The 26763-nt window shown below is 39.3% G+C and overlaps 4 protein-coding genes across 7 annotated transcripts; 3 read left to right on the top strand and 1 right to left on the bottom strand.

Moving 5' to 3' along the window:
* The first annotated feature begins 113 nt into the window (after positions 1-113).
* Positions 114-5515, top strand: LOC135585526 (protein-tyrosine-phosphatase MKP1-like). 3 transcript variants are annotated; one of them, XM_065172650.1, is made up of 4 exons: positions 114-669; positions 795-3247; positions 5013-5199; positions 5308-5515. In XM_065172650.1, the coding sequence occupies exons 2-3, from the start codon at positions 893-895 to the stop codon at positions 5064-5066; spliced, it is 2409 nt and encodes an 802-aa protein (XP_065028722.1). In that variant the 5' UTR covers positions 114-669; positions 795-892; the 3' UTR covers positions 5067-5199; positions 5308-5515. The 3 variants fall into 3 exon arrangements, with proteins under 3 accessions (XP_065028722.1, XP_065028723.1, XP_065028721.1); XM_065172651.1 differs by having other exon boundaries at positions 114-567; XM_065172649.1 differs by having other exon boundaries at positions 114-561.
* Positions 5516-6261: 746 nt separating this feature from the next.
* LOC135651964 (vacuolar fusion protein MON1 homolog) lies at positions 6262-13654 on the top strand. The gene is made up of 14 exons (XM_065172652.1): positions 6262-6684; positions 7005-7084; positions 7209-7280; positions 7378-7417; positions 8499-8600; positions 8783-8904; positions 9679-9811; positions 11143-11234; positions 11880-11961; positions 12141-12205; positions 12339-12605; positions 12710-12801; positions 13039-13103; positions 13327-13654. The coding sequence occupies exons 1-14, from the start codon at positions 6262-6264 to the stop codon at positions 13420-13422; spliced, it is 1731 nt and encodes a 576-aa protein (XP_065028724.1). The 3' UTR covers positions 13423-13654.
* A 968-nt stretch (positions 13655-14622) lies between these two features.
* On the top strand, positions 14623-15969 carry LOC104000923 (aquaporin TIP1-2). Its single transcript, XM_009423076.3, has 3 exons — positions 14623-15048; positions 15122-15372; positions 15454-15969. The coding sequence occupies exons 1-3, from the start codon at positions 14916-14918 to the stop codon at positions 15826-15828; spliced, it is 759 nt and encodes a 252-aa protein (XP_009421351.2). The 5' UTR covers positions 14623-14915; the 3' UTR covers positions 15829-15969.
* Positions 15970-24411: 8442 nt separating this feature from the next.
* On the bottom strand, positions 24412-25554 carry LOC104000922 (myb-related protein MYBAS1). 2 transcript variants are annotated; one of them, XM_009423075.3, is made up of 3 exons: positions 25330-25554; positions 25101-25230; positions 24412-25021 (listed from the first exon to the last, which is right to left on the bottom strand). In XM_009423075.3, exons 1-3 carry the CDS (start codon positions 25463-25465, stop codon positions 24577-24579), a joined length of 711 nt encoding a protein of 236 aa, XP_009421350.1. In that variant the 5' UTR covers positions 25466-25554; the 3' UTR covers positions 24412-24576. The 2 variants fall into 2 exon arrangements, with proteins under 2 accessions (XP_009421350.1, XP_018674584.2); XM_018819039.2 differs by having other exon boundaries at positions 25388-25548.
* Positions 25555-26763: the final 1209 nt, after the last annotated feature.

A 26763-nucleotide genomic window follows, 5' to 3' on the forward strand; every position in this document is an offset into this window, starting at 1 on the left:
CTATTCATTGAACAATCATTTATATATGTTAACAGGGAAAAATAGTTTCAGCGTTGTTCTTGTTTTTTATTAGCAAAAGAAGAATCATTATTAATTGTTCAAACAATGCGGTTTGAGGGCTGAAGTCATTTTGACTGACAGGTGGCCCCCATGTTGACCAGGCCCCCTAAAGTTGACCGCTACAAGTCCCCACTTGTACCGCGCGTCCCACTTGTGACGATGAACGGGCCCTGATCTCTCGTACATCACGAATCGCATTTTGAATTGTCGAGTCCGACGGCTCTGATGTGTGGCACATTGGAGGCGCCGTGAACCCGAATTAACCCATCCCAACCCCTCCTCCTAACCGCGGTTAATCTGATCTTCCCTCTATCCCCCTTTCGAACTCCTCTCTCTCTCTCTGTTCTAGGGTTGAGTCTCGTCGCGCTTTTACTTTTTCTCTCTCTCTCGATTCGTTGTTAAGCGTCGCCTATCCTTGTTCTCTGTTCTAGGGTTGAGTCCCGTCTCTCTTTTTCTTTTTCTCTCTCTCGAGTCGTTGTTAAGCGTCGCCTATCGTTTTTGGTACGTGTAAGTTGAACTTTGATTGTCTCTCACTTTAATTTGCCTCCTTCTCAAGCTCTATCTTTTGTGGCTATAAATGAAGAAAGGAAAGAATCCAAGTCCATTGTGGTGGGCGTTAAACTAAAACTTGATTCTTCCCATGTTTTTTATGCCCTTGTTTTGTTTTATGTTTATGTGCTGTGGTGGCTTTTTGGTTTTGGATTGAATAAAAACTGCATCTTGCTGTTGTCTAGGTTTGAGAGGATGTCGATCTGCTACAGTCGGAGGCGAGGGCCGTTGTCGGCGGTGATTTAGGGTTTCTTTTCAGGTGTCGATTGAGCGAATTGCGTTGATGGGAGGCGAGCAGGATTCCGCCGGCGTGCCGCTTCCCAGCGGCCGGAGGACCTTTTGGAGGTCGGCTTCTTGGTCTGCTTCCCGGACGTCTGTTCTGGACCACTCCAGAGACTGTGCTTCTGAAGAGAAGAACACGAGCAATGGCCAGCTACAGCACCGACCTGGGCCTCTTCTTACCCCTAGGTCTCAGAGCCAGAAGGCACGGTCTTGTCTTCCACCTCTCCAACCGCTCGCCATCGCCCGCCGAAGCTTGGATGAGTGGCCGAAGGCGGGGTCCGATGATATTGGGGAGTGGCCACAGGCCTCCACCCCAGGTGCAAAGGCTGACGTTTGCAAGCTGGGTGACGGCCTAAGGTTAGATCTTTCTTCACTGAGATCCCAAGGTAAGAGAGATCAAATTGCGTTCTTTGACAAGGAGTGTTCCAAGGTCGCAAATCACATCTATCTTGGAGGAGATTATGTTGCTAGGAACCGAGAAATCCTCCGCCAGCATGGGATTACCCATGTCCTGAATTGTGTTGGCTTCGTTTGCCCGGAGTACTTCAAGTCAGATCTTGTTTACAAGACCCTTTGGTTGCAGGATAGCCCGACAGAGGACATCACGAGTATATTGTATGATGTGTTTGATTACTTTGAGGATGTTCGGCAGCAGGAAGGGAGAGTGTTTGTCCACTGCTGCCAGGGTGTGTCAAGGTCGACCTCTCTGGTCATAGCTTACCTGATGTGGAGGGAAGGGCAGAGCTTTGATGATGCCTTCCAGTTTGTAAAGGCAGCAAGAGGAATAGCTAATCCCAACATGGGTTTTGCCTGTCAACTGTTACAGTGCCAGAAGAGGGTGCATGCGATCCCGCCAAGCCCCAGGTCATTGCATGGGATGTACCGAATGGCACCTCACTCACCTTATGATCCTTTGCACCTTGTCCCCAAGATGTTAAATGATCCTTCACCATCTGCACTGGATTCAAGGGGTGCATTTATAATTCATGTTCTCTCATCAATTTATGTGTGGATTGGTAATAATTGTGAGTCTGTTATGGAGAAGGATGCAAAAGCTGCTGCCTTTCAGGTGGTAAGGTATGAGCAAGTGCAGGGGCCAATCGTGATGATTGAAGAAGGGAAAGAGCCCTTAGATTTTTGGGAAAACTTCCTGAATGCACTGTCTTTGTATGATGGCACAAAGATTGAGAAGGAACAAGTTGAAGCAGCTAGGTTTGTTGTAGGTAAAAGGAGAGTGGAAGCCTATGATGTGGATTTTGAGCTCTTCTACAAAGCTCTTAGTGGAGGTATTGTGCCACCATTTGCTTCTTCAGGACACGAATGTGAAACACACCTTCCAGCAAGAGAAAGTAGTTGGAGTGTGTTGAGGCAAAGGTTTGTATCAGTAACCACTGGTAGATTTTTTTCAGATACAGCATTGGTGAGAGATATCGATACTTTCTCTGGTAGGATGCAGGTATTGAATGCAGAGACATCAAATTCCCTGTCATATCCTTCTCCCAGTAGTCTTTCTTCTCCTGATTTAAGCATTTGTTCAAAGTCTAGTTTGGAGTCACCTTCAGTCTCTCTTTCAACATGCTTCTCTCCTCTCATGTTACCACCTGCATCACATAACATGCGCAACTCTTTGCCACAATCAACTGGACCTTCTCAAAAGATTTCTGACACAGTTGACTCATTGAAATCATCTGTTAGAACAATTCATTCTCCATCCAAGGGGCTAGCAAAATCTATTGCTGAAAGAAGGGGAGGTTTTTCATCTTTAAAACTGCCAACACTTTCCAAAGATGCTTCGCTAATGTGTCAGAAGGCACTAAATCCATCTTCTGCTTGCCAAATTACACATGAAGTCCTAGATAAACTTAATATTGATGAAAATCAAAATCATAATGTTTTAGGCTGTGCAAATAGTGTGGGTTTAGAATCAGGTGTTAAGTGCTTAGCTGAAAATGCTATTAGTAGTTCTGAGAACTATGAAAATGTAAAGAGAATTTTTCTACGGAAGGATGACCAATTATTCCATGGTTCAAGTGGTCTTGTTGATGGTAGATTGGAGAAGCCAAATCCTGAACTACCCCTTGTATACCGCTGGCCAAGTATGGAAAAGCTAGCAACAATTTCCAAAGAGGATCTTGATTCCAGAGATGTGTTTCTTTTCTTAATTGATAGTGCTAATAGAAGTGGAGAGGCAGGTGGTTATGTACTATATTTGTGGATAGGGAGTGAATTTGAACAGGCTGATGGAAAAACTCAACCAAAGGGCAGCAGAGACAAACAAATTGTTTCAATCAATTGGCACAAAATTGGATGTGATTTCCTTGATTCAGTTGGTCTTCCAAAGGATCTCCCAGTTAAGGTACTTTTGGAATGATATCAATACATTTTGTATTATTCTCTTTGCAGAAAACAAATTTCTTGCCTGCAAATATTTGGCAGCTCTGGTAGATTGTTTTATATCATTTGTCGGCAGTTCTTAAACTTGTACTGTCAAAATATGAATATTGCTTTTTGAGTGGCAGCGGAAATGCTAGATTTTTGTATGAAAGTTAGAAATCTGATCATCGATGGACTAGGGAAACTGAAGAATAGACTTCTACTTCTGATGATTCTGAGTATCTTTGTAAACATTTCATCTGATCCATGCATAAATATTTATTGATGTAAACGATGGCATCTTTTTAGAATTAACTACAGATACATGTGCTGTAGACAAGAAGTATCTACATGTCAATTCTGCCAAGATACTATCCACCAGCTTGGGTTACCTGCTTCAAGGTCTAGTGAACCTTAACTCTAAAAGCAGTTGCAGAGACATTTTCTCATCAAAAAGTGCATGTAAAAATAGAGTTCATCTTTCTTTGGAAGTAGAAGGATCAATTTCACATAGATGGATAATATCGTAGCCCTGGAATTGCTGAAATTAGGCAAGATAACCAGAGGAATGAACTGACTATAAATATGTACGAGGATTAGAGAAGACAACTGTATAGACACCAGAATGCACTTCTATAACATTTTACTTAAGGAGGTGTGTGCATCTTTTATCTTTTCCTCATCTGTCATGTTATTGCTGGTTTTGCATACTTTGCCTTTTCTAGAATATACTGTAACTAACCTTCACTAAATGAATTTTCCTGCAATTTTTTATGTATCTTTATTGAGGTTACTGGTCAGCTCCATATGCAATGTTTTACCATCATTGCCTTCATTATGGAGCCGCACATTGCGATTTCCTTCACTCCAGCATGGTCCTTCAGCTTGTAATTTTCAATGATTAGGGTCAGGTTCTGATGTTCACAAAGTATTGGTAAATGTTAAGCATTCATGTGAATAATGAATTAATGATGCATAATGACCTAAAAATAGTGTAACTTTTTAGAGAGAAAAAAAGTTGTGTTGGAGTATAGTGTAATGTTATGCATCTTTTGTCCGGCTTGGTCTTTCATTGAATGTTGAGTAATTTAAAATTATAGTAAGTAAACATGGTCTAAGGGTTTCTGTGAGGAGAAGGCATCGATTTCATGGCATTTAATGTGTCCATTGCGAAGATCATCAGATTGAGTTTTAAAGCCACAACTGATTGTTTAATTGTTAAAAAAGTTTCCTTTTAATTAAGGAAGGTATTGTCACTTTGTCCTTAGCAAAATATTAATTTTTCTATGTGACAAGTCATTAACCTGATGTTCATATAATTCATGTTGCAGTAGGCATATGATCCTTTTTTTCCCCTGTTGGATCGAGGAAAATGTTTTGATGTTGAATTCATATCCTGCGAGTGGGCATGATATAATGACTTTGGCTATACTTGAGAGTTGAGATATGTTGAAAGCTATACAGACAAAAATGACCAGAAAAATACAAGATGGGTTTGAAGAAATGCAAGAAGGGTTGACTAGAATTGTGTAGGCTGAATTGTATCTGAGAGATCAAATAATTATTGATTTTCGTAGATGTTAGGTGATCTCTCAAAAATTTGGGCGTTTTAATGTGGGAACTTGACAATTTGGATTGGGATTGACTGATAATGCAAATCATGGAACTTGACAAATTTTTGGACTATTTTCTTGTTTCTTTATTTCTAGTTGGCATGGAATAGTCATTTACAATCTGAATGATGATAGGTTGTCAAGGAAGATGAAACAGCGAAGCTCCTGGAACTGCTGAATTCTTCTTAAGCTTGTCTCTGCAATAAAATGTTTTAGTGCCTAACAACGCGACCTTGCTCTGGTGCATTTTCCTTGCAAACTACGCACAATGGAGTTCATTTTGCATGAACGGCAATAGCAATGCCTGGTAGCTATCAGCGAGGTAATGACAGACACTTGTCTTCTGGAGTGCAAATTATTCTTCGACATGTTTTTGATAGAAATTAGTCTTTGTTCCCCTCCAATTAATTTGATCTATTCTTAATAACAGGAGACTGCCCAAACTTCATCTGTTTGGAGTGCAGGTTCTGGCACACTTGGATGTATATTGCCTGCTCCCCTGTAAGCTCAAACATTGGGAACAAAGAATGAAAGCTTTGATTTTTTAGGACCCACCCATTTCTTAGTCTTTTATGCTTCCTTGCACAATTTATGAACCAAATTCTACATCTTTATGGGTCAACTCATCTCTTTTGCCATCTCCTTATGCTAATGTGTTGTTTCTCGAGTTGTGCAAACTATGAGCTCCATGGATAAAGAGTCGTTCTTAAATTTTTTGTTTTATTGACATCTCAGTCGCGGTTCCTGCTGAGTGAATTGATGATCATCTCAGTCGCGGTCCCTGCATTCATCACTGAAGTCGAGAGTTCAAACGAGGTAATCTAAATGTCTTGAGATGCACTCTGATGCAGCCACAGCCTGTGTTTACCGTGCCATTTGTTCTCGTTCACCTTCAACCTGACTGAATGTTTCTTGTTTTCTTCACTGTGCACAAACAGGTGTACTGTCTGTGAAGCTTTAACACTAAGGTTTTGGAATCAATCTATCGTATCAGGCTGAATCATGTTATCCAAATACATCATGTAATTGGAGGTGCATTACAGCAAGTAGTTAGTTATAATGCTGTGGACTTCGCCTTATTAATTGAACTTGGCCTTTCCAGCATCGCATATAACGAAAACACACAGGAAACCGGGGAACCTTAAACGGGAGAAGAATCGAGTTCCTCCGAACTACCGGTCAAGCAAACGATCTTGTTTACCCAACAACCAATTGCGGATCTCCTCCCCCTTTAATAGTAGAGCGAGCGAGAGAGAGCGGCGGGTAGAAGCCGACGACGTCATACTTTCCCCGGTCTCGCCCACTCGATCCCATCGAAACCCTAATTCCGAACGAGAAACCTCGACAAATCCCTCCTCCGATTGGCCCCCTTTCTCCCCGGCCCATGGATTCCGACGATTCCGTCACCGATCCGAATCCCCACCACCCCGACCCTTCCCTCGACGCTGAGCCCGCCACGGTGGAACAGATGGGTTCTCTCGCCTTGGGAGAAGCCGGCGACCCCGCGGGCGCAGAGCGGCCGGTCGGCAACGGTTTTCTGCCCGCGGATTTCTACGCGGCCGCGGGTGAGATCGAGGTCGTGGAGGAGGGGTCGCCGGTCTCTGAGGATCTGGCCGGGCCTTCGTCTCTTGGTGGCTCTGGTGCCTGTCGGGAGCGCTCGGGCCGCGGGGACGAGCTACCTAGCCCCAGCAGCAGCGGTTACGCTGGAGAGAGGGGGAGCAGTGGAGGGTCGAGCGAGATCGAGGAGGCCGATGACCGAGAGACGATGCTGGATGATTGGAGCCGCGGGAAGCGGCATCCTGACGAGGTGACTAGTTTTTGGTCTTGTGAATCTCTGGTGGTCTCTGAAGTTTTGCAAGTTTTCAAGTTGGTGAATGCAGTGCTAGGATCTTTTATACCCATTTGGCATGTTAGCATGTATTACATTCACTAAAATCTGAAGTTGCCATGTCAAGTTCATATGTGATTGATTATCTCCTTGTGCTAGTTCATCGTGCTATCTGATAACCTTGGAAGTTTGAGTGCGCAGAGTAAGAAATATTTTCCAGCATGTTGATTGTTATCCTTCTTCTAAGCTTTAAGATTTGGCCGGGCTGGTTATTTTTTTCCCTTTTATCTGAAATGTAGGATGATGGTTCAGTTTCATGGAGAAAGCGAAAGAAGCACTTCTTTATTCTGAGTAACTCTGGGAAGCCAATATATTCTAGGTATGCCTAGATTTATGTGCTTGACTTTAATATACTTGGCACAGTGTTTATCACCACACCAGCATTCACATCATGATTAAATAAAATTGGAACCGTTTCACATGTCATCTTACTGCAATTTCAGGTATGGGGATGAGCATAAATTAGCAGGATTTTCAGCAACTTTGCAGGCTATTATTTCTTTTGTAGAAAACAGGTATGATATTTTGCTGATCAGTTTTATCATTCAGCCAATTTCTTGAAAATTTGGTTCCAGTGAACTGATTTTAGACATTCTTCATATATTTTGCTAGTGGAGACCGTCTGAAGTTTATAAGAGCTGGGAAACATCAGGTCAGTTGTGGCCTTTATTTTGTGTTCAGTTACTGCACCCTTAGATCTTATATTTGTAAGGGCACATAAGTTGTCCTTGTTGTAAATAGGAAGATGGCACACCATTTGAACGTGCTCACTAAAGTTCTGAAAAAGTTGATTGCTGGAATTTGAGGAACGGTGATCTTCGTCATATTTACAGATAAGATTAGATCCCATAAAATGAAAAATCCAACCCTACATTCTTTGAAGATCCTGATTAGTATAAAATCTGTGCAAAATGAAAAAAAATAGAACAAAAGCAACCTGATCAAGATGCAATACCGGTAAATATCTTGATTCTTATAACTTTTCAGATTTGTTTGGTGAAACTGTCAAATTTTTATTTTTCTTTTTATATACGAATTATTTAATCTTTCCTCCATTACTCTTCCCTAGTTGGTGGCTTGTTGCAAGAACCTGGTATGTTAGACTTTTCAATTTGTTGGTAATTGAGGATTTGCAGTCATGTGCTGGGACACTACCAGTTGTTGGGCTCGGCAGATTGGCATCATTGTCAATTCATCACTTTTATGAATCCTGAAATTGTTTATCCATTTTCTTTTATCTTAAGTGCTCCTTTGATAAAACATATTTGTCTTACAGCCTTGAAAATTCTTCTGTTTTCCTTCCCTTTTCTTATGATTCCATCAGTGGTGATGCTCAGTCTTATCATTTCATTGCAAACTTTGTAAGAAGATTGTGTTTACTTGTTTGCTTTGTTTGTTCTAATTTAAAAATGAATAGTTCTTTTATCGTATATGGTGTAACTTCTTTAATGTTTCGTTCAATAAGAAATTTGCAATTGATAATTATGATGTATCAGTGACTTTATATGTTGTTGCTCTACAATAAGTATATGTTGCTATACAAATTGGTTTGCTGCAATTTATGAGATAGAATGAAATTCTTTAGTTGTTTCCATCATATGATGGGCTTATAGTTTACACACACACCATATTTTATTTTAGATTGTGGAGTTGATGTGAAAGGTGTTCAATAATCTTTATTTCATATCTATTTTAACCCTTGTGTAAGTTATTTTGCATTTTTGTTTGCTCAGGTGGTTTTTCTTGTAAAAGTTCCAATATATTTAGTATGCATAAGCTGTACAGAAGAGCCATATGAAGCTTTGAAAAGACAGTTGGAGCTTATTTATGGTCAGGTACTTCATGCTTAACTTTATAACACCATGCACTGTTTGACCACCCTTATTTTTTCTTTTTGCCTTTAGTGATTTTCCTTATTATTTAATCAAGTTTGTCATTATGGTTCTGTAAATGGATACACTTTTAACACTTTTTAATGTTTAATTTCAAAGCCTTCTTTGTTATTATGTTGATCCAGATGCTGCTTATCTTGACAAAATCGGTAAATAGATGTTTCGAGAAGAATCCAAAATACGACATGACCCCATTGTTGAGAGGAACTGATGCCGTCTTCTCTTCTCTGATTCATGCATTCAGCTGGTTTGTATTTTCTAATCTGAAGCCAAAAGCTTTGGTTATTTGGTACATTAGTTATAGTTGCTCTTCTGCTCAAGGCATCAAATTTCTTTTTTTTTCAACAAACATATCCTTCTGTGCTGATTCTCTTGTAGTTGATGACAAAAATGTGACAGACCAATAAACTTTCACATAGGCATTAACATTAGTACACGGTAGCTAAAGCTCAAAACATGATAACTATGATTATAAGACTTTAAAGGAAATTGTATGCATTCATGAATCATTCATGTTGGTACATTATGGATTTCTTCACTAGCTGTATCAGTGTGCTGTAGTTGGGGTTTCTTGTGCCAACTCTGCCCCTAGACACATGCAAAAGGATGAACTTTTGCTATATATATGTATTATAATGCTCCTAGTGGAGCAACTTGTAAACTGCTTCAACAATGAAAAACAGCTAGATGCCCTTGGTCATTTAATTTAGAATGTCTCTATCAAGGGTGGACCAGACATTTAGTAGCATGTCTTGCTGTGCATTTATTAGTATAACAAATGGCTAACCTATCCTTGAGTTTACCTTATTCTTCCTTAACAGTGCCAAGGGTAACATCATCCGTGTGTGTGTGTGTGTGTGAGAGAGAGAGAGAGAGAGAGAGAGGGAGAGAGAGTTGCATAGTCATTTTCTGATAAGGTAAATAAGAATGCTCTTTGAGGTAGTCATAGTATCTAAAATAAGATATTAATAATCTAGAATATGATGAGGGATGCCGTTGACTTCTGTTTTACATATTTCAGGAATCCTGCTACATTTCTTAATGCATATACTTGCCTTCCTCTGTCTTATTCAACAAGACAAGCTGCCAGTGCTATATTGCAAGATGTTGCTGATTCAGGAGTTTTATTTGCATTATTGATGTGTAAGAACAAGGTTTGTTCAAAGTATACAATGTTTGCAGGTGTTTTTGGTTATGAACCACATAAAGAGATTAAGCAACAGCTTGTCATACTTTACCTGTTTATCATAAATCATTCCTGTAAACATTGGTTAACAAAATTGCACCACATATGGATTTATACACTTATGTAAAGCACCAAAATATGCTTGTATATCATTCTTATTTGCTGCATATGGCTTTATACAAAATTGCATAAACATTGGTTTACAAAAGCACCAAAATATGCTGGTATATCATTCTTATTTAATGCCTGATATTTCACCCTATTTTTTTGGTTGAAGAAGTAAACATATCCATGTTTGAGATGTAAGAGAGAACCTTTTGTGCTTATGAATGTGTCTGGTTGAGTTAGCCATTTTACTTCACTGAAGATGAAACTGATATTTTCTGGCTTTGGCTAATAAAGAATGGTTTCCATTGTTTGGGTATAGAAATCATGAGAGTAGCTAATTCTATCACATCCATTTGTCTGTTCAGTCTGGTTGAGTCCTTTTCTTTTCTCTTCCTGTAAGATCTGTAAGACTACTCGAGGATTTGAGTGCTGTTTGCTTTTCCCATGGAGGCTGATCACTGTCATGGTACATGGCACAGGCCCCTGCTTTGTCATCATAATCGCATCAGCACTTAAATTTTCTGTGCTAATCCTAATAATAATTTAGACTCGATCAACATTCATTTTTCTCATTCTTGAATCCTTCCATATTTTAATGTTTATCTGTTCAATATTCTTCAAATATGAAGTCTTCCATTGTGCACCCCTCATATTTTGCTTCTCATCGCTTTTTGAATCTCTGTAGTATTGTTGTTTCTTTAGGAAAGAGCTGTAAGCCTGATTTTTCCTGCAGACAGTGTAGAAAATTAGTAGCATCTTCAAGATCTTCATGATTTTCTTTTTTTGAAAGACTCTACCATTTTATCATGTATCGCTTGCTTCAAGGTGTGCAGTGCAATTCCTCAAATATTCCTCCTGTAATAGTCTGATCAACAGTATGATAGAGGATGACCTAGGAAGAATTAGTAAAAAAGATAAATAATAGAGTATGAAAAGTTGATGCCCCCCAAAAGAACTTGTGACACTGCCCTGTGTATTGGACCTAGATTTTAAACCTCGAATGGTTCCATTACCAAGTACCAACATAATTATTTTACCTAGAATTCCATCAAATATTTATGATATTTGTTCTTTTTATACATGTTCTAATTTGAGAAATGCTAACTTTATTTTAAGCCTTAATCCTTTGACATACAAGTTCTTCATCCTTAGCATGCATCGGAAAGCTGACTTCACTATACTATGCTGCAGGTCGTCAGTCTTGTTGGAACTCAAAAGGCATCTCTGCACCCTGATGACATGCTGTTACTTTCCAATTTTATAATGTCTTCAGAATCATTCAGGTAGTCATCTTTCTTGGATTCAAACCCATGTTTAGGACAACTACTGTACAGTAATTATAAATCTTGTGAGGACAATGTCCGATATTATCCCATTAGAGGTGGATCTGGATTTGACCTATCTATATAAATCCTATGTGACAATGGTACCTGATTTCGGATTTGGCGACCAAATGAAAAAAGTCAAGTGAAAGAATCACTTAGGAAGATAATTGCTGTAAATACAAGTAATTATATTTTCAGACTGATGTAGGTGTGTGACTTATGCAGTTGAACTATATATTCAATTATGTCTTAATCGATTCTGAAGTTCAATGGTTTATTGACATTTTAGTTTCATAATCTTCATGGCTTTTTTCATACTGTATCAGCAATCGCTATGCAGAAAGACATGTTTTTTTCTCTCAGCAATAACTCTATGTTATCTAACTTAATTGTCAAATATTTTTTTCCTATAAGAATAAAAATTTGTCTTTTCTTATAACTTAGCTTTTAACATTTTGCATGAGCTTTTTTATAGCACTGCATGACCTTCTAGAGTGTAAAGATTATTGAACTTATTGGATGACAATGATACAATTTTAAATCATAAATCTTGGACTTGTTTAGATAACTATTCTCTTGTATGATTCCATTTGCATCGTGCAGGACTTCCGAGTCTTTCTCACCAATTTGCTTGCCAAGATACAATCCAATGGTGTTCCTTTATGCTTATGTCCATTTTCTTGATGTGAGTGAGATATAATATCCCTGTAGAATTCATCTTGTATCTTTGATTTTGCGAACTGGGTCCAAATATATATTTGATCAAGATTCATGGTTTCATTGGGAAAGAACTTTGTCCTTTTCATGGAGTTGTCAGAGCACTGGCTTAGGTTACAATCTCAGCAACTTATCATTGTTATACAGGTGGATACATATTTGACATTGCTTACTACCAGTTCAGATTCTTTCTATCATCTCAAGGATTGCAGGTGAGCTGCTACATAAAGAAACAATAAACTTTGGCACATAGCAGTTATTTTCTTTCTATTGCTGCTCCACAACATAGGGATAAGTTTTTGCCATACTGTAACAAATAACATCAGTTCCATTGATGATATCAAGGATTCGCATTGAGACCGTGCTTGTGAAGTCCAATGTTCTCTCTGAAGTTCAAAGATCAATGCTAGATGGTGGTCTACGTGTTGAGGATCTCCCACTTGATTCTTCTCTTCGGTCTAGGTCTCTGACAACACCTGAACTTTCCTCTTCTCAAACTGGCATCGGTGGCCCCTCTGGACTTTGGCATTTCATGTATAGGAGCATCTACCTTGATCAATATGTATCATCGGAGTTCTCCTCACCCATAAGCAGTTCAAGTCAACAGAAAAGGTGCTATTGCTGGCTTTACCCTCATAAGTTTGCAGCTTTTTGTACCTATTTGATATATCTACCTGGTTCACCCTCATAAGTTAATAAATCTAATGAACATGCAGGTTATTTAGGGCTTACCAAAAGTTGTATGCTTCAATGCATGATAATGGAACTGGTACACATAAAACACAGTTCAGAAGAGATGAAGATTTCGGTGAGTTTTAAGTCTAGTAGGAACATGATTTCCACTTTGGAAGTGTGGGAATTGCTATATTTTTTTACAGTATGTAGTTTATTGTTTTTCATGGGCCTACCCCAGCACCTGCACTTTTAGCAGTTTGTGCACTGGGTTGCCCTTTGGAGTGGCTTGTTTTGTGGTTCCCTGGTTTTGATCAGTCTAGCTTTTTTTTTAAAATCTATACATAATCTTAAATTGAGTTACAACTGGCAGTTCTCCTGTGCTGGATCACTCAAGATTTTGAACTTTATGCAGCATTTGATCCACTTGCAGACAAGGTTTGATTCTCTTTCTTCTTTTGTGAGTTCTCTTGTTTATTCTATCCCAGTATTGAATTTTGCTTGACACAGAACAAGAACAAAGATGATCCTAATTAAGACTTATGTAATGGTGTTTGATCTGACTCTATGGCTTTACTGCTATTTATAACCTTGATACGTTTTGGCTGATGTATAACCTTGATACGATGGGAAACTGACCTTGGTTAGGATAAATTTGCAGGCTCTTGCAATAAAGACGTGCAACAGAGTTTGTCAATGGGTAAGAGATGTAGAAAATGAGATATTTTTGTTTGGTGCAAGCCCCTTTTCGTGGTGATTTTTCACCAACAAATCTTTTACTGTGAACGAGATTGGAGCCGCCCCTCTATACAATGTAGCTATCAGTTATATGTAATATTTTGTTTTCGTTGCTAATAAAAGGTTTTTATGTTGCATTATCATTGAGCAGTGTAGAAAATTCTTGAGCTGTCTATTACTATAAGTGAATTGTAATTCCAGGGTTTGCCAAATTGTACCACAGTCTGAACAAATAAGCTCGGTTTTTTTTAGTTCATTTGTTCTTCGTGTCTATGAGCAATAAAAGTTGTAATAAGAGCACATGCATTCATTACCATGAGGCTTTTTTTATTTTCATCTTTTCGGAATAGGGGAGTGGCTCTCTCAATTATATCCTTTCTTACGTTTTGATCTACAAAGCTCCTTTTGTGTTTTTGATACTTTTAAAAAAAAATCTAGATTTTTTTATATGGTGAAGAATTTATTTATTTTCCTTATATATAGATAGAATATGTCATATCACGTTAATTTTACATTATTTTTTTATTATATTTTTTTAGTTATAGATGTTTTATTTCTCTTTTTGATTTTTTTGAAGTTCTCTTTTCCTCCCTAACAAATACAAGTGGCATGATATATATATATATATATATATATATATATATATATATATATATAACATTATTTGAACGTGATCAAACCAAACCATGTTAGAGGTTGACATGTTAGAGAAACATAAACTAAATTCTTAGTGGAGTTGTGCCCGAATCGAACTCGAGTTCGAGTTTTAACTTATGCACAAACTTCGAACTGTTTTGACACCCAATTTCCTTCTCTGTGGATCTTGCAACATATCACATCCCAATTTCCAACATCAGCGGGTGGAGAAGAAAGATCCAAACGGACCGGACCGTCCAAGTTAACCCCACTTAGTCAGTCCACCTTCCTTTCAAACCTCATCACGTTTGAACAGCAAAACACCAAAAGACGCCATAGAATGGCTGGTTACCTTGTGCTCTGTCCTCGTCTCCCGACGTCTCCGACCGACATAAAATAAACTTGATCTAAAATAAAAGAAAAGCACAAGATCTAAAATCCCTGACACGAATTGATTAGAGTGGCCAATGGAGCCACAATCCAAATGTTTGTTGCGCTATCAGATTTGGGTTTCTCGGTCACTAAATAAACTTGATTGGAGTTCGCATATCTCATCCCCCCAAATCTCCCACATACCATTTTACGAGTATGCACGGAAGTGGCCGATGTTTATCCACGTCGTCGAGTGGGCGACGGTGGCGGCCGATCCCCAAGCGCGTTTGCGTCAAACGGTCCCCATGAGTAAACGTGGCGGTCGCGGAACGACTCGGAGGCCCGTCCCCGTGACCTCACCGTCTGACCGAAAGGTGTCCGGCCGGTAGCGCCCCTCTCTCACCCGTTTCACCGTTCATCTCGCCCCTCTATTTAACTGCCGCAACTCTCAACAAGGCACTAACAGAGTGATCTCCAAGTCAGCACTCTCTGCTGCAGAAGAATATGCCGATCGGTAGCATAGCAATCGGAACGCCCGGCGAGGCGAGCCATCCCGACACGATCAAAGCCTCCCTCGCGGAGTTCATCTCCACGCTCATCTTCGTCTTCGCCGGCGAGGGCTCCGGGATGGCTTTCAGTAAGCTTCATCTCCTCCCCTCGAACTATATCGACAGTTGAACGTGTTTGATGAATTAACTGTCTGATGGCAGATAAGCTAACAAATGACGGCTCCACGACGCCAGCAGGCCTGGTGGCGGCGTCCTTGGCCCACGGCTTCGCCCTCTTCGTGGCGGTATCAGTCGGGGCTAACATCTCCGGTGGTCACGTCAACCCGGCCGTCACCTTCGGGGCCTTCCTCGGCGGCAACATCTCTCTGATTCGCGGGATCCTCTACTGGATCGCGCAGCTGCTCGGCTCCGTCGTCGCCTGCCTGCTTCTCAAGCTCGCCACCGGTGGACTGGTCATCTCCCACGAAAACTCGATGGCCATGTCCCCGTTACCATCGGCGTGACTGACACATTTCCGCTGCGTCCGCGTGCAGGAGACGTCGGCCTTCTCGCTGTCGTCGGACGTGAGCGTGTGGAACGCCGTGGTGTTCGAGATCGTCATGACCTTTGGACTGGTGTACACGGTGTACGCGACGGCGGTGGATCCGAGGAAGGGCGACCTGGGAGTCATCGCGCCCATCGCCATCGGGTTCATCGTCGGCGCCAACATCTTGGCGGGCGGGGCGTTCGACGGCGCGTCCATGAACCCGGCGGTCTCATTCGGCCCGGCGGTGGTCAGCTGGACCTGGGACAACCACTGGGTTTACTGGGTCGGCCCGTTGATCGGGGCGGCCATCGCAGCTTTGGTCTACGACGGCGTCTTCATCGGCCAGGCGACCCACGAGCAGCTTCCCCCCTCAGATTACTAGGCGTGATTGTGATTGGGTTGGAATTCCCACTCTGTTCATGCAGTGTTTTGGGAGATGATCTCCCACTGGCCAAATGTGTGTAGTTGTGGAACATGAAGTATATATAATGTTTTAGAAAAAGAAACTAAATCATTTTGTTTATACTTCTTGTCTTTGGTGATTATGAATTTAAGTTATTATTAGTTTAAAATAATAATAATAATAATAATAATAATAATATTAAAATAGATATAATATAAATCAATCGAATTTGTCACAACAGTACAACCAGTATGAAATGATTCTGTAGTGTCGAAGTGGCAAGTCAAAATTGACCTTGCAACAAAAATCTAAGTCAGTCAAAATAGTAGGAGGCTTATTTTAGGTAACGTCTTTGAAGCGGATGGCGGAAGAAAATAACGGCTTACTTGTAACGGATTACGACCGTGTCGGGTTGGCCGTTATATCCCGTAGGAAACGGGGCTTTAAAACCTTGCTTGCCCGCTCCTTTCCCCGTCGCAATCTTCGCTTCCCATTCCCATCACCCACTCCGCGATCAAGATTGGAAACCCTAACCCTCAGTCTTCCGAATCCTCTGCAAGAGTCGAAACCTCGGTGATCTAGTTAGACTCCAGCCGCTGTATCGGATTGCAGGTGCGCAATGACGATCGAAGGATCGAGTCATGGTATGTGTTCGAGTTCCTTGCGCGTTCCTTCTTGATTTTATTGGTGGATCATGCATTGATGGATTTGAGTGTTTCGATCGACCATAGGGATTCCTGGTATGTTTTATTGGGTTCATTCACAACCCTAAAGGAGAAAGGTAAGGAGCAACACTACCCCATTTAAAGATCATAACATCGAACCTTTTGTGTTCGGTGAATCAAAATTCTCATTGCCTCTTGGTAGTTGAAAGGTCTATATGCTTTTTTGTGAGAAGCAGCAGCTGACGAGACATGGAATTTAATTGTTCCATTGGCTATGTTGTCCTTCTAATGCTTTCTTGATCAAAGTTTCTTTTCCTTCTCCGAGTGTTCTGTTCAAGATTGGTCTTATTATTTGCTTAAGAAAGGCATAATGGGTTTGATTAAAAAAGTCAAGAATTTTCTTTTTTTTCCCAAAATTTGGCATTTTTTAAAAAATATGGAATTAAGTCTTTCCGGGAACATTTTTTAACCAGTGACTTTTATGGTATAATTTAGTGATTCTTCTTGCTTCAGCTCATCTTGCAGGAGTCTTCAGTTGCTTTAGGTCCATCTATAGGGCTGTTTTCTTCAGTTTCAGATATATATTGTCTTTCTATAAAATCTGGTGGAGTTTTTATCTTTGTCTTGTTGTTATTATGGTCAAGCAATCATTTTGGTTTAGGAGATAAAGGCTTTAAGAATTGATTGGTCACCATAATCCTTATAACTCTTCTATTTTAACCAAGAACAGGTCTTTTCTATTATGGCTGATTGTAAATAACTCTTAAAACCTTTTGAGGTACCTCAAAACAAATTCCACCTGCATTATATTCTAAGAACACTTTAAGACTAGTCTCATTCTGACAATTTGATGCAAAATGATTGCAATTACGTATCTGAGACTTTAAAAATATACATGCATATTCACTGATGCCATAAATGCACAACTATACTTCAAGTTAACCTTCAGAGGATGCCACTTAGTTGAACTAGTTGAAAATTGCTTTTTCCGAATTCCAAGTTGTCAAATTTTTTTTAGCTAAATTTGTATTTTAGGACACCCACAATGATTATTTGATACCTTACTGTCCCTTTATAATGCCTAGGAATCCAGGTTCCGCACCAATCTGATAGTGGCATAACACAGCTCTTAATATGAATTTTACTTCTTTGATCTCTTGGAGACTATATAGACAGTGATAGAGGCAAGTATATGATTCATAATTACAGAAAAGAGTATTTTTTTAATACTACCATCAGTCTTTAAGTCAATTGAGAGGCAGGTGATGATAAAGTTGCACCAAGTGTGAACCTAGAAATTCAGATCAAAGTTAAACATGTATCAAATTTTGTTCCCTATCACACTTGTTGAGATATGGAACTTTTTCTCTTTTTCATCTTCTATCCATATTTTGATGCATCAAGACAATGAAAAAGAAAAACTATAATCTGAAAATCTTGAATATCTCTAAGAAGAAAATGATTGTGTGAATTTAGCCAAAATGAAATTTAGCAGATTGAACATGCATATTGGAGGTTTTTACCAGTTCATACATCCATCTGATGAATAGCTGCATGATGTGCTGTTCTACTTTTCCTCTAGTTACTGTGGTTATCATAAATATCTCCAAATTTACCATCAATGGTAAGGGGGATAGCCACTAGTTGACCACAAAACTGATTGACAGACCATTCCTCAGTGGAATATCATCTGATAGATTATTCAGACATGTATTTCTTCTATGAGAACAAAAACAGTTTGGATGAATAAACTCATTAGCTATCATTTACTGATGCAGTTTGTTGGCAACAACATTAGAAATGTAAAGGTTTCATTAGTTATGAAGTCTGGATTGTATATAATGAAATAAACATTAAGTGTAAGTTCCATGTACTGTATTTCAACTTTGAGCACTTTAAATCTGTTGAAAAACTATGGAGGAGACAGTCACTCATGCCAAAATTTACAACTTCAAATGTTTTTGATAATTAATTAGTTTGATTTGATATGATGTTTTTTCAAATTATGAAACTTTAACGATTTCTATATGTCGGCTTTTATCAAAGTTCCAGGATTTTTACTCTCTGGGACTGATGATGTTATTTGTTGCAAGATTTCATTATACTGCACTTTAATTCTCTACATTCTTTTAAGGTGTATACTTTGACGGTTTGACCTTTCCACTCTGTGATGGGCATTCTATAGATATTGAGGAACCTTCTATAACCTGCATTAGGAACTATACTATCTTATAGACTCCTGGAATTTGTGGTTTTAGTTTAGTTGGTTAATAAAGATCATGGTATTTGTATCTTACATCAGTGAATTTTTTTATCATGTTATTATTACATGTATTTCATTTTGATCTGTAAATTTTATTGTTTGCTTGTTTATGATCATTCTGCTAGATACAGCCTTATCAAGGTCTGTCATACCGAAGTGTACCGTCCGTTTCAGGCGGTACATATCGGTCCGACAGATTACCGGTACACGCATCGCCCGGTACCGCTATAGTGCTACAGTATTATACTGTAGCACTGCTACAGTGCTACAGTACTATATTGTAGCACTTCTATAGTATGAAAAAGTATAAAATTGTTCGGTACACCAAGGTGTACCACTCGGTATGCCCTGATGTATTGCCCGGTACACTGGTACCGTACCGTACCGAGCCCGAGTCGAAACGTCGGTATGGTACAGTACGGCGAACCTTGAGCCTTATTGTTGCCTACAGTGTAAATTTTAGTATTAGTTTCCAGTAGGAAGATGTCTCATATTGTGAGCTCCACCACTTTAGTGCTCTTGAGAAGAGTTATAAAGGCACTTGTAGCCAACAAGTTGCCTTAATCTTAGAATTAACTCCTCCACGGTACATGCTCACTCATGAAATAAATATGTTTTCAGAAAACTGATACATTCTTCTCTCTCATGACTGCCTGTTGCTGGAAAATTATGTTATTATCTGTTTTCCAATTTTTACTTCAGAAGTATATTTTAATATATGATTAATTGCCATAATAGTTGCAACCCCAATCATTTCAACTTTCAGCTCTTTGAACAAGTTGTCTAAGCATACATTTAGTCACTGAGTAGTTTGCTAGAATGGCTTAGATTAAAAGATTGAACACAGCTACATGTCGACAATAACATTCTGAATTTTCACATGATATTCTTTTTTGAATCTGTTGAACCTGACTCGGTTGTTGATCAACAATATTCACCTAAAGCCTGATTGATTTGTAAAGATAGATTATAGGATTGCAAGCATACAATAGATCTCATCACAAATGCTTTCCTCCCACTATTTGCAATGTGAACAGCCATGGAGGTTCTGCAATATCAAGATTCGGATCATGATAGTCTTTTGCGTATTGTTGAACTTGATGTATGGTGCCACCATAAATTTGATAAAGGTGACCTAGAGTCCTTACAGAGATCTAAGCTGTATATCCCTCCCGGACTTAAGTTTTCTACACTTAATTGTCTGTCATGATTGACAGTTATGAAAATAGTGAGTTCTGCAATTTGCACATATGGTCCAGTAAATTGGTCTTTCTGCCACATCTCAAGTATCAACCATCTTGCAAAATGAAATTGATAAATGTTTCCTCAAGTGGACTATGGCATTTGGCCACTATATTTCACAGTTTCTAAGCTGTTGCTGATGTTTTGTATGGTAGCTTCATTCAAACTTCAGGTTGGTTTGGTTTATTTGAACTGGCTTGGGTTTTAGCAAAGTGCAATGGCACATAATTACTATCCACTTGATTAATTTCTCATGCTTCTAATTTTAGATCATTCAACAATGACAAGCCTAATCTGAAATATCCAGTTCCATGGCTGCAGTGGCAACAGAATGTTCCAAAAGCTAACATAAGGAAAATATTTGGACTTTTTGAGTATGAATGACAAAGAGTTGATTAGTATTTAATCATCATTCTATCTGAAATTACTGGAAAGATGCAACAGTCTTACCACATAAACATTATGGTATATGCATTGGAATTTCCATCATATTGTTATAATTCACAGAAGAATTTGTTCAGAGAATAACAGTCAATCGCTTTAGTTAGGCGCAGTTGGGCCAACTCACAGGATATAAGATGAGCTCTTATACTTAAATTCTGTGATATATTGGTGCCCATCTATGAGCATAAACCTGCAGAGACACATTACTAGGGATTCTTTAAGATAAGCTCTGATACATAAATTTTATGATACATTGGTGCCCACCTATGAGTACCTGCAGACACAAGTTTCTATATGGTTTCTTTTTCATGCACTAAGAAAAAAGAAATGAAAGGATAATATAGTTATTATATAACTAGGATTAGAATATATGTATGAAAATAAGGTAACACTAGCTTGGAGTTGGGTTATATATTATGACCGAGTAACTTTAGACTTAATCAGGATAGCCTCTTGTTTGTGTTACAGTAATTTTATCTTTATTGCTCCATACTTAATAAGTGCTTGTTTGAAGACAATAAAAAAATTATGCAGAAATGGAGAGATAAAGGAAAGGTGTGCATGGCATGTTGCATTCCTTACCAGAAACATAAACTGGATGAGTCTCAAGGTTAGCACACAGTTTTAGTGCTTTTGGTGCTATGGGTTGGATGGTCCTTGAAAACCATATCCGAAGTTTGATGATGTGATTTTTTTGTCGTGCTTCGAATTTTCGAAGCTTGAATCTTAAACATCTCATTCATGACATAATTGACTAGTTGGCATATGAAACAAGCTTGATATCAAACTAGAATGGTCATCAAGAGTAGTAAGTCTGTACTATTTAACGTTGATTTTTACCTTAAGTTCAGTGTTACAGTATGGCTTATACTGCTTCATGTTGTCCACTATGCCCAAGCTTTTTTCTTTTAATTTTTCCTTTCCTCTCTTACTTGCTGACATTCACTTGACCACCACCACCTTCTTCAAAAGGAATATTAGCAAGTTTTAAGGACCACCATGTTGATTCCTTTATTGTTATATAGCATTGTTTTTTATGTCAATTGGGTATCATGTTCAGTCCAGATTCAACTGTGCTTTCTTAAAATATTAATTAGTATGTCATCAAGGAGGCTTCTCTCTCACACACATGCACATGTGCACACACACACAGATTGAAGGGAGCAGCTATTTTACACCTAAACTAAAATATGCTGTTTCCATGTTCCTTTACATTTCCAGCCATTTAATTGGATCATGCTGGTTCAAGTGACCTGAATACAAAGACAACCTGTGATCATTCAATTACCATGGTAGTGCTGACTGAGTCTGGTATCCTTGTTGATCAACACTTCAGAATGGTTCGGTTCTTCAACCAACCTTGTATTATTTAAACCTTTGTTATGTCAAGCTAATGAACTCAGATACTTATTTGATGCCTTTCACATCCTGTTAGATCAATGCATCATGAGCAAGAACAACTACTAACTCATTAATAATCCTTCTGACTACTGGATTCTTATGCAGTTTTGTAGATACATTGACTTTGTAGATTGTATTATTTTCATTCAATTAGAAGCTTCAAGTACATTAATGTCCCTCTTTCTTAGTTCAGTATCATTATTGGTACGTACTACCTCTCCACATACTGAGAATCTTCAGCAAAATGATATTCTTTTCAAAATCCTACTTTGGAAAATACTATATATCAGCCACTTAATGAATGCCATGCATCAAACTTCTTCCATTGAGGTGTTTTTTTTCTTGTAAACATGATTCCATTTCGCCAAAGCCTTAAGAATGTTAAAAGTATGCTATGCGATCATGCTATCCTTGAGATGGAACTGTAAGGAGTACTTCTATTCAGAACATCTTGTCAAACCATGATGAGCATGCATGATTAATATGACATCACCACAATCATGTAAACTCGTCAGGTAAGTTTGTGAAATTAGTGAGAGAAATGTTTTTTACACTACCAAACCAAGGATTTAAATCTTGGTTATACATCAATTTCAGTATATTAAGAAATATATTAATCACATAGTCTGGTATTGTTGGATAAAATAACATAAAACAAAAATGAATCATATGATACCGAGACATTTTGATACTGGTATTTGGCTGGAGCAGCATATATTGTTCCATACCAACCTTTATGGTTGACGATTGAGATACGGTGTCAAACATCCACATGTTTATGTGTTTGAATATCTACTTCGGCATTATTCTTCAATTAAGTTTTGTTTCCATTATTATTCCATAAATTATGGCTTAAGAAAATAAAGCACAATCATATAGTTCTTAATGGATTTCCTGGGAGTTTGCCCAAGTGGGTGTAGGAAGCATTTTCTACTTGGTAACTAAATCATGGCCACTTTCAGATTGTTTGGTCATACGTGGGTGGATGGTTTGACCTTCCACAAGTGTATATTGATACATATCATGAGAATCAAAGAGCCCATAATGGAATCTATTGCACTTGCAAGCATTTAGAACCTATGTCTATTGTCATGGTTTCAGTGGAAACAACTAGGCATTCCCTGACCTCCGACAGAGGTTCTACATTTATTGTAGGTCATTATTTTCTTTAGTCCACATGGTAAAATTTTTTAATTACCATAATTGACAATGTGGTGTCTAAAAAACTGCACTCAGCTTGGATTCGTAGTGTGGTAAGATTAGATATGGATCAACTTTAAGCTGTTTGACAGGCTAAGAAAAATTTTGTGATGCACGAATATTATGGTGTTAATTGAAGTTTAATCTTCTATACATCATCTAGGTTAGACTTTTATATGTGACATTGTGAATTATGATACAAGTATTGTGATGCATATTTAGAGGCTGCTTTCATGCTAAGATTCTATTGTGTTCAATTTGCAGTGGAACAACATAATCACTATGCCAAACAGTATGCTTGAATGCAAGAGAAGAGATGTAATGATTCTGCATTCCAGTAGTGGGGCCAATATTATTCAAGGTGAATCAGTGGGCACATCTACAATCTTTCTTACACAACAGATTTTTGACAGGTATGCACTGACGCATTAGCTTTATTTTATTCCCGAAGATAATGCTATGATAATTGGGAGCACCACCACCCAAATAAAAGGTGCAAGGCCGAAAGCTCTTGGACTAGAACATTTCCTTGTCACTACTTTAATTGCCCTGTGGCAGCCACACAGTCTCACCATCTTGCATGATCACTCTTGCAATTCCCATATGTGATATTTATCATGCCCTTGTTTGGGAGACATCTGATGTTAGATATCATGCATCCATATCTTCAGTAGAAAATAGTTGAAGGTTGAAAGAAAATTGTGATGTTCCTACTACCCCTCTCATCTCCTTCTTAAAGGCCTTGTCATGTGGAGTGTGGCAGCAGAGTTTGAGGTTACATACATTGATGAAACACACACTTTGAGGAAGACAAAGTGGTTTTGTTGAAACACTTTGTACTCTTTACAAAACAATATTTTGGGCCATTCCTACTTGTAGGTTTTCTGATATAAACCTTTTTCATGAAAAAAGCTTAATTCCTGTTAGTTATAATGGATTTGTGCTGGCTTTGACATTATAATATAATCCATATTGAAGTATTATTGGTGTTTGCAGTAATTAGTGATTTTGAGTAAAATCCATGAAATTTAGTTGGTTGTTCCCAACTAAAAATACCAAGTACTGAAGTAACACATGTTTCCTTATCAACAGCAGACTGTTCAGTAGATTAGTCTATTACTTGCACGAAAACACCTAAGTTCCGAGGTCTTGGTTTCAGTAACTGGTGTGTCAGCTCTCCATCCAAATCTGCCCCGTAATCTGAAGATTACATAGATTTCCATATATATCATCAGCATAATGTTTTGTTCATATCACCTTCATTGATTGATATCCATTACCTGAAGAACTGTCTGCTGATGAATAATAATCTACCTTGATGGGAGAGTGATTCTTAGAATAAAAACATACATCAGAACAAGCTTTTTATATAGATAACAGAGAACTTCCCACATTTCTGTAGTTGTTACAGTAGATACCATGGATTAACAGAGATCGACTGATCTTTGTCGCAGGGACTAAGGACTCGCATGCACGATTTCACTACAATTTACAGAGAAAGACCATTCTGCGTCAACAGTTAGAGAGCAAGAGGTCAGTCATGGGATACAAGTCTTCGTCCTCCATCCTCCACAGCGACGCAGAACAGTCTTCCCATATGGGGGAACTCACCGGAGGGCATTCCATGTTGCAAGCCGATCCGCCCTTGTATTCGTCAAAGCTCAGCTGGCTGACGGATTCCGATGCGGCGATCTCATTCCAGATCTGATCCATGGTGTACCCCTTCCCTTCGTTATCGTTCACTTCAAGCCCTGAGATCAACGAGGTTCCCTCTGCAGTGCTGCAACCTTCATGCTTTTCCGCCCTGAGCTCCGAGATGTTACTAGAGGACGAGGAAGACGGCGAGGGAGCCGAGCTCGTCCGCCGCTCCTGTGCCTTCTTCCTCATGTGCGTCCTCCAGTAGTTCTTGATCTCGTTGTCGGTGCGCCCCGGTAGCCGCCGAGCAATGCGAGACCACCTACAGAGCAGACATTCGGATCACTGGACTGCAAGCAACAAGCCATGTTCATAAGCATATGAAGACAAGTGAGGAAGACCTATTTCCCCATTTGGCATGGAGTTCAAGCACAAGGTGTTCTTCCTGGGGCGTCATGCGCCCTCGCTTGAGGCCGGGATGAAGGTAGTTGACCCAGCGCAGCCTGCAGCTCTTGCCGGTCCTGTTGAGACCTGCACAGAACGAGGAGGCATGCAGAGGTCAAAGCCAGTGCCTTCCCCCGCCATCCTAAGTGCCTTACAGGCCTACCTATCCCCCGCCACCGCTCAAACCTGACACCTTGGCTAAGAAATCCCAACGACGTTCACCGAACAAGCGCACAAACCATACCAGTTGAAGGTCCTCCTGCTCCGTCCATGGCCCCTTCCGTGTGGCCGCTGCTGCTCCCGTAGGCGGCGCATTCGCCATCACTGCACGGCACACTCTGTTCAGGTACGTCTCTCTCTCTCTCTCTCTCTCTCTCTCTCTCTCTCTAAGGTGTGATTCTTGATAACTCGGAGGGCGTAGGACGCCACCCACGGGGTTTTATAGCCACCGTAGCCATGGCCACGTGATGTCATGTCGAACTCACAAAATCTAGCACGCAATTTAGCTTCTTTATGACATCGTAGTAACGTCTAGCGATTAATGGGTGTGCTGGAGAAGCTTTGGTTGGCCTCTTGCTGATAATACGAGCAGTCAAGGGGACAAGCGGGAGTCCGATGGCTAAGGCGACTCCATGTCCTCGGAGAGGTCACTCTCTTTGTTGCGTTGCCTTTCTAAAGACAAGTGAAAGTAGCCACTTGGTGATTTACGAAAGGTGGTTTGAGCCCTTAATATATTATTAGTATGTGTTGCTCAGCCACCAAAAGAATAGTGAAAAAGGAAGAGAAGATTTTAGTGAGTTAGATTCTTCTCTTGCCTCATTGGATGCTACAATTTTTAGTCAAACAAAAGGGTTATGCCAAGAAGTGTAACCAGGAAGAGTGATATCTTGTTACCTCGGGAATGTCTCAAGTACTTGCTGCTGGAATGTTTCGATACACAAGTACCATATCTGACCTACTTGCCAAATTTGAGAGCACATTGTCTTAGCTAAACAAGATATGGATTTTTTTGGAAAGGTAAGTGGCGGATTCAATTTCATGATCTTGCTATTGGCCCAGTCAAGATATTTTTAGTTGACTGACATTTTAAAATGTATTGGAGGATGATTCAAATACTGGACCTTTAGGCCTAGTGTACCACCATCCTTTTTATTATTATTACTGTATAGTTCTACAAGTAAGACCAGAATAAGAATTCTTACAAGTATTTTGAGTTTAAATCCATATATGAGATAGAGCATTACTTCATAAGTGACATGCCTTTCCTTACCTATGCAATGATCCACACTCTTTTAATCTTTTAGTCTTCTACCAGCATTCTAGATTTGATCATAATTTTTTTTATTTTACACATGAATATTTTTCATAAAAATAATATCAAACATATTATATGATCGCAAAATATAGAAACACCCATTATGAATCGATTTCTAACATAGGCATCATCTTCATTTGCAACCAAAGTATTCCCCTGCTCATCCCAGGCATTATTTGTTCATGAATCGGCAGTCCGTCCTGCTTAAATCACTCAAGTGTTTGTGATAAGGGAGTTGGTGTCTTATCATTAACACCGAGGCAAGTCCTGCCGTGATAAAAAGCCCGTGGGGTTCTGTTTATGTG

The sequence above is a fragment of the Musa acuminata genome, chromosome BXJ3-10 (genome assembly GCF_036884655.1).
Source record: "Musa acuminata AAA Group cultivar baxijiao chromosome BXJ3-10, Cavendish_Baxijiao_AAA, whole genome shotgun sequence".
NCBI lineage: Eukaryota > Viridiplantae > Streptophyta > Magnoliopsida > Zingiberales > Musaceae > Musa > Musa acuminata.

What these genes read in the sequence shown, in the direction of transcription:
- LOC135585526 (XM_065172650.1), top strand. Translation starts at nt 893, where the DNA reads ATGGGAGGCGAGCAGGATTCCGCCGGCGTGCCGCTTCCCAGCGGCCGG. An exon ending in CAAAGGATCTCCCAGTTAAG is followed by an intron (nt 3,248 to 5,012) that starts GTACTTTTGGAA and finishes GAATGATGATAG; the next exon opens with GTTGTCAAGGAAGATGAAAC.
- LOC135651964 (XM_065172652.1), top strand. Translation starts at nt 6,262, where the DNA reads ATGGATTCCGACGATTCCGTCACCGATCCGAATCCCCACCACCCCGAC. An exon ending in TGGAGCTTATTTATGGTCAG is followed by an intron (nt 8,601 to 8,782) that starts GTACTTCATGCT and finishes ATGTTGATCCAG; the next exon opens with ATGCTGCTTATCTTGACAAA. An exon ending in ATGTCTTCAGAATCATTCAG is followed by an intron (nt 11,235 to 11,879) that starts GTAGTCATCTTT and finishes TGCATCGTGCAG; the next exon opens with GACTTCCGAGTCTTTCTCAC.
- LOC104000923 (XM_009423076.3), top strand. Translation starts at nt 14,916, where the DNA reads ATGCCGATCGGTAGCATAGCAATCGGAACGCCCGGCGAGGCGAGCCAT. An exon ending in GGGCTCCGGGATGGCTTTCA is followed by an intron (nt 15,049 to 15,121) that starts GTAAGCTTCATC and finishes GTCTGATGGCAG; the next exon opens with ATAAGCTAACAAATGACGGC. An exon ending in AGCTCGCCACCGGTGGACTG is followed by an intron (nt 15,373 to 15,453) that starts GTCATCTCCCAC and finishes GTCCGCGTGCAG; the next exon opens with GAGACGTCGGCCTTCTCGCT.
- LOC104000922 (XM_009423075.3), bottom strand. Translation starts at nt 25,465, where the DNA reads ATGGCGAATGCGCCGCCTACGGGAGCAGCAGCGGCCACACGGAAGGGG. An exon ending in TTTCTTAGCCAAGGTGTCAG is followed by an intron (nt 25,231 to 25,329) that starts GTTTGAGCGGTG and finishes CGTTCTGTGCAG; the next exon opens with GTCTCAACAGGACCGGCAAG. An exon ending in CATGCCAAATGGGGAAATAG is followed by an intron (nt 25,022 to 25,100) that starts GTCTTCCTCACT and finishes TCTGCTCTGTAG; the next exon opens with GTGGTCTCGCATTGCTCGGC.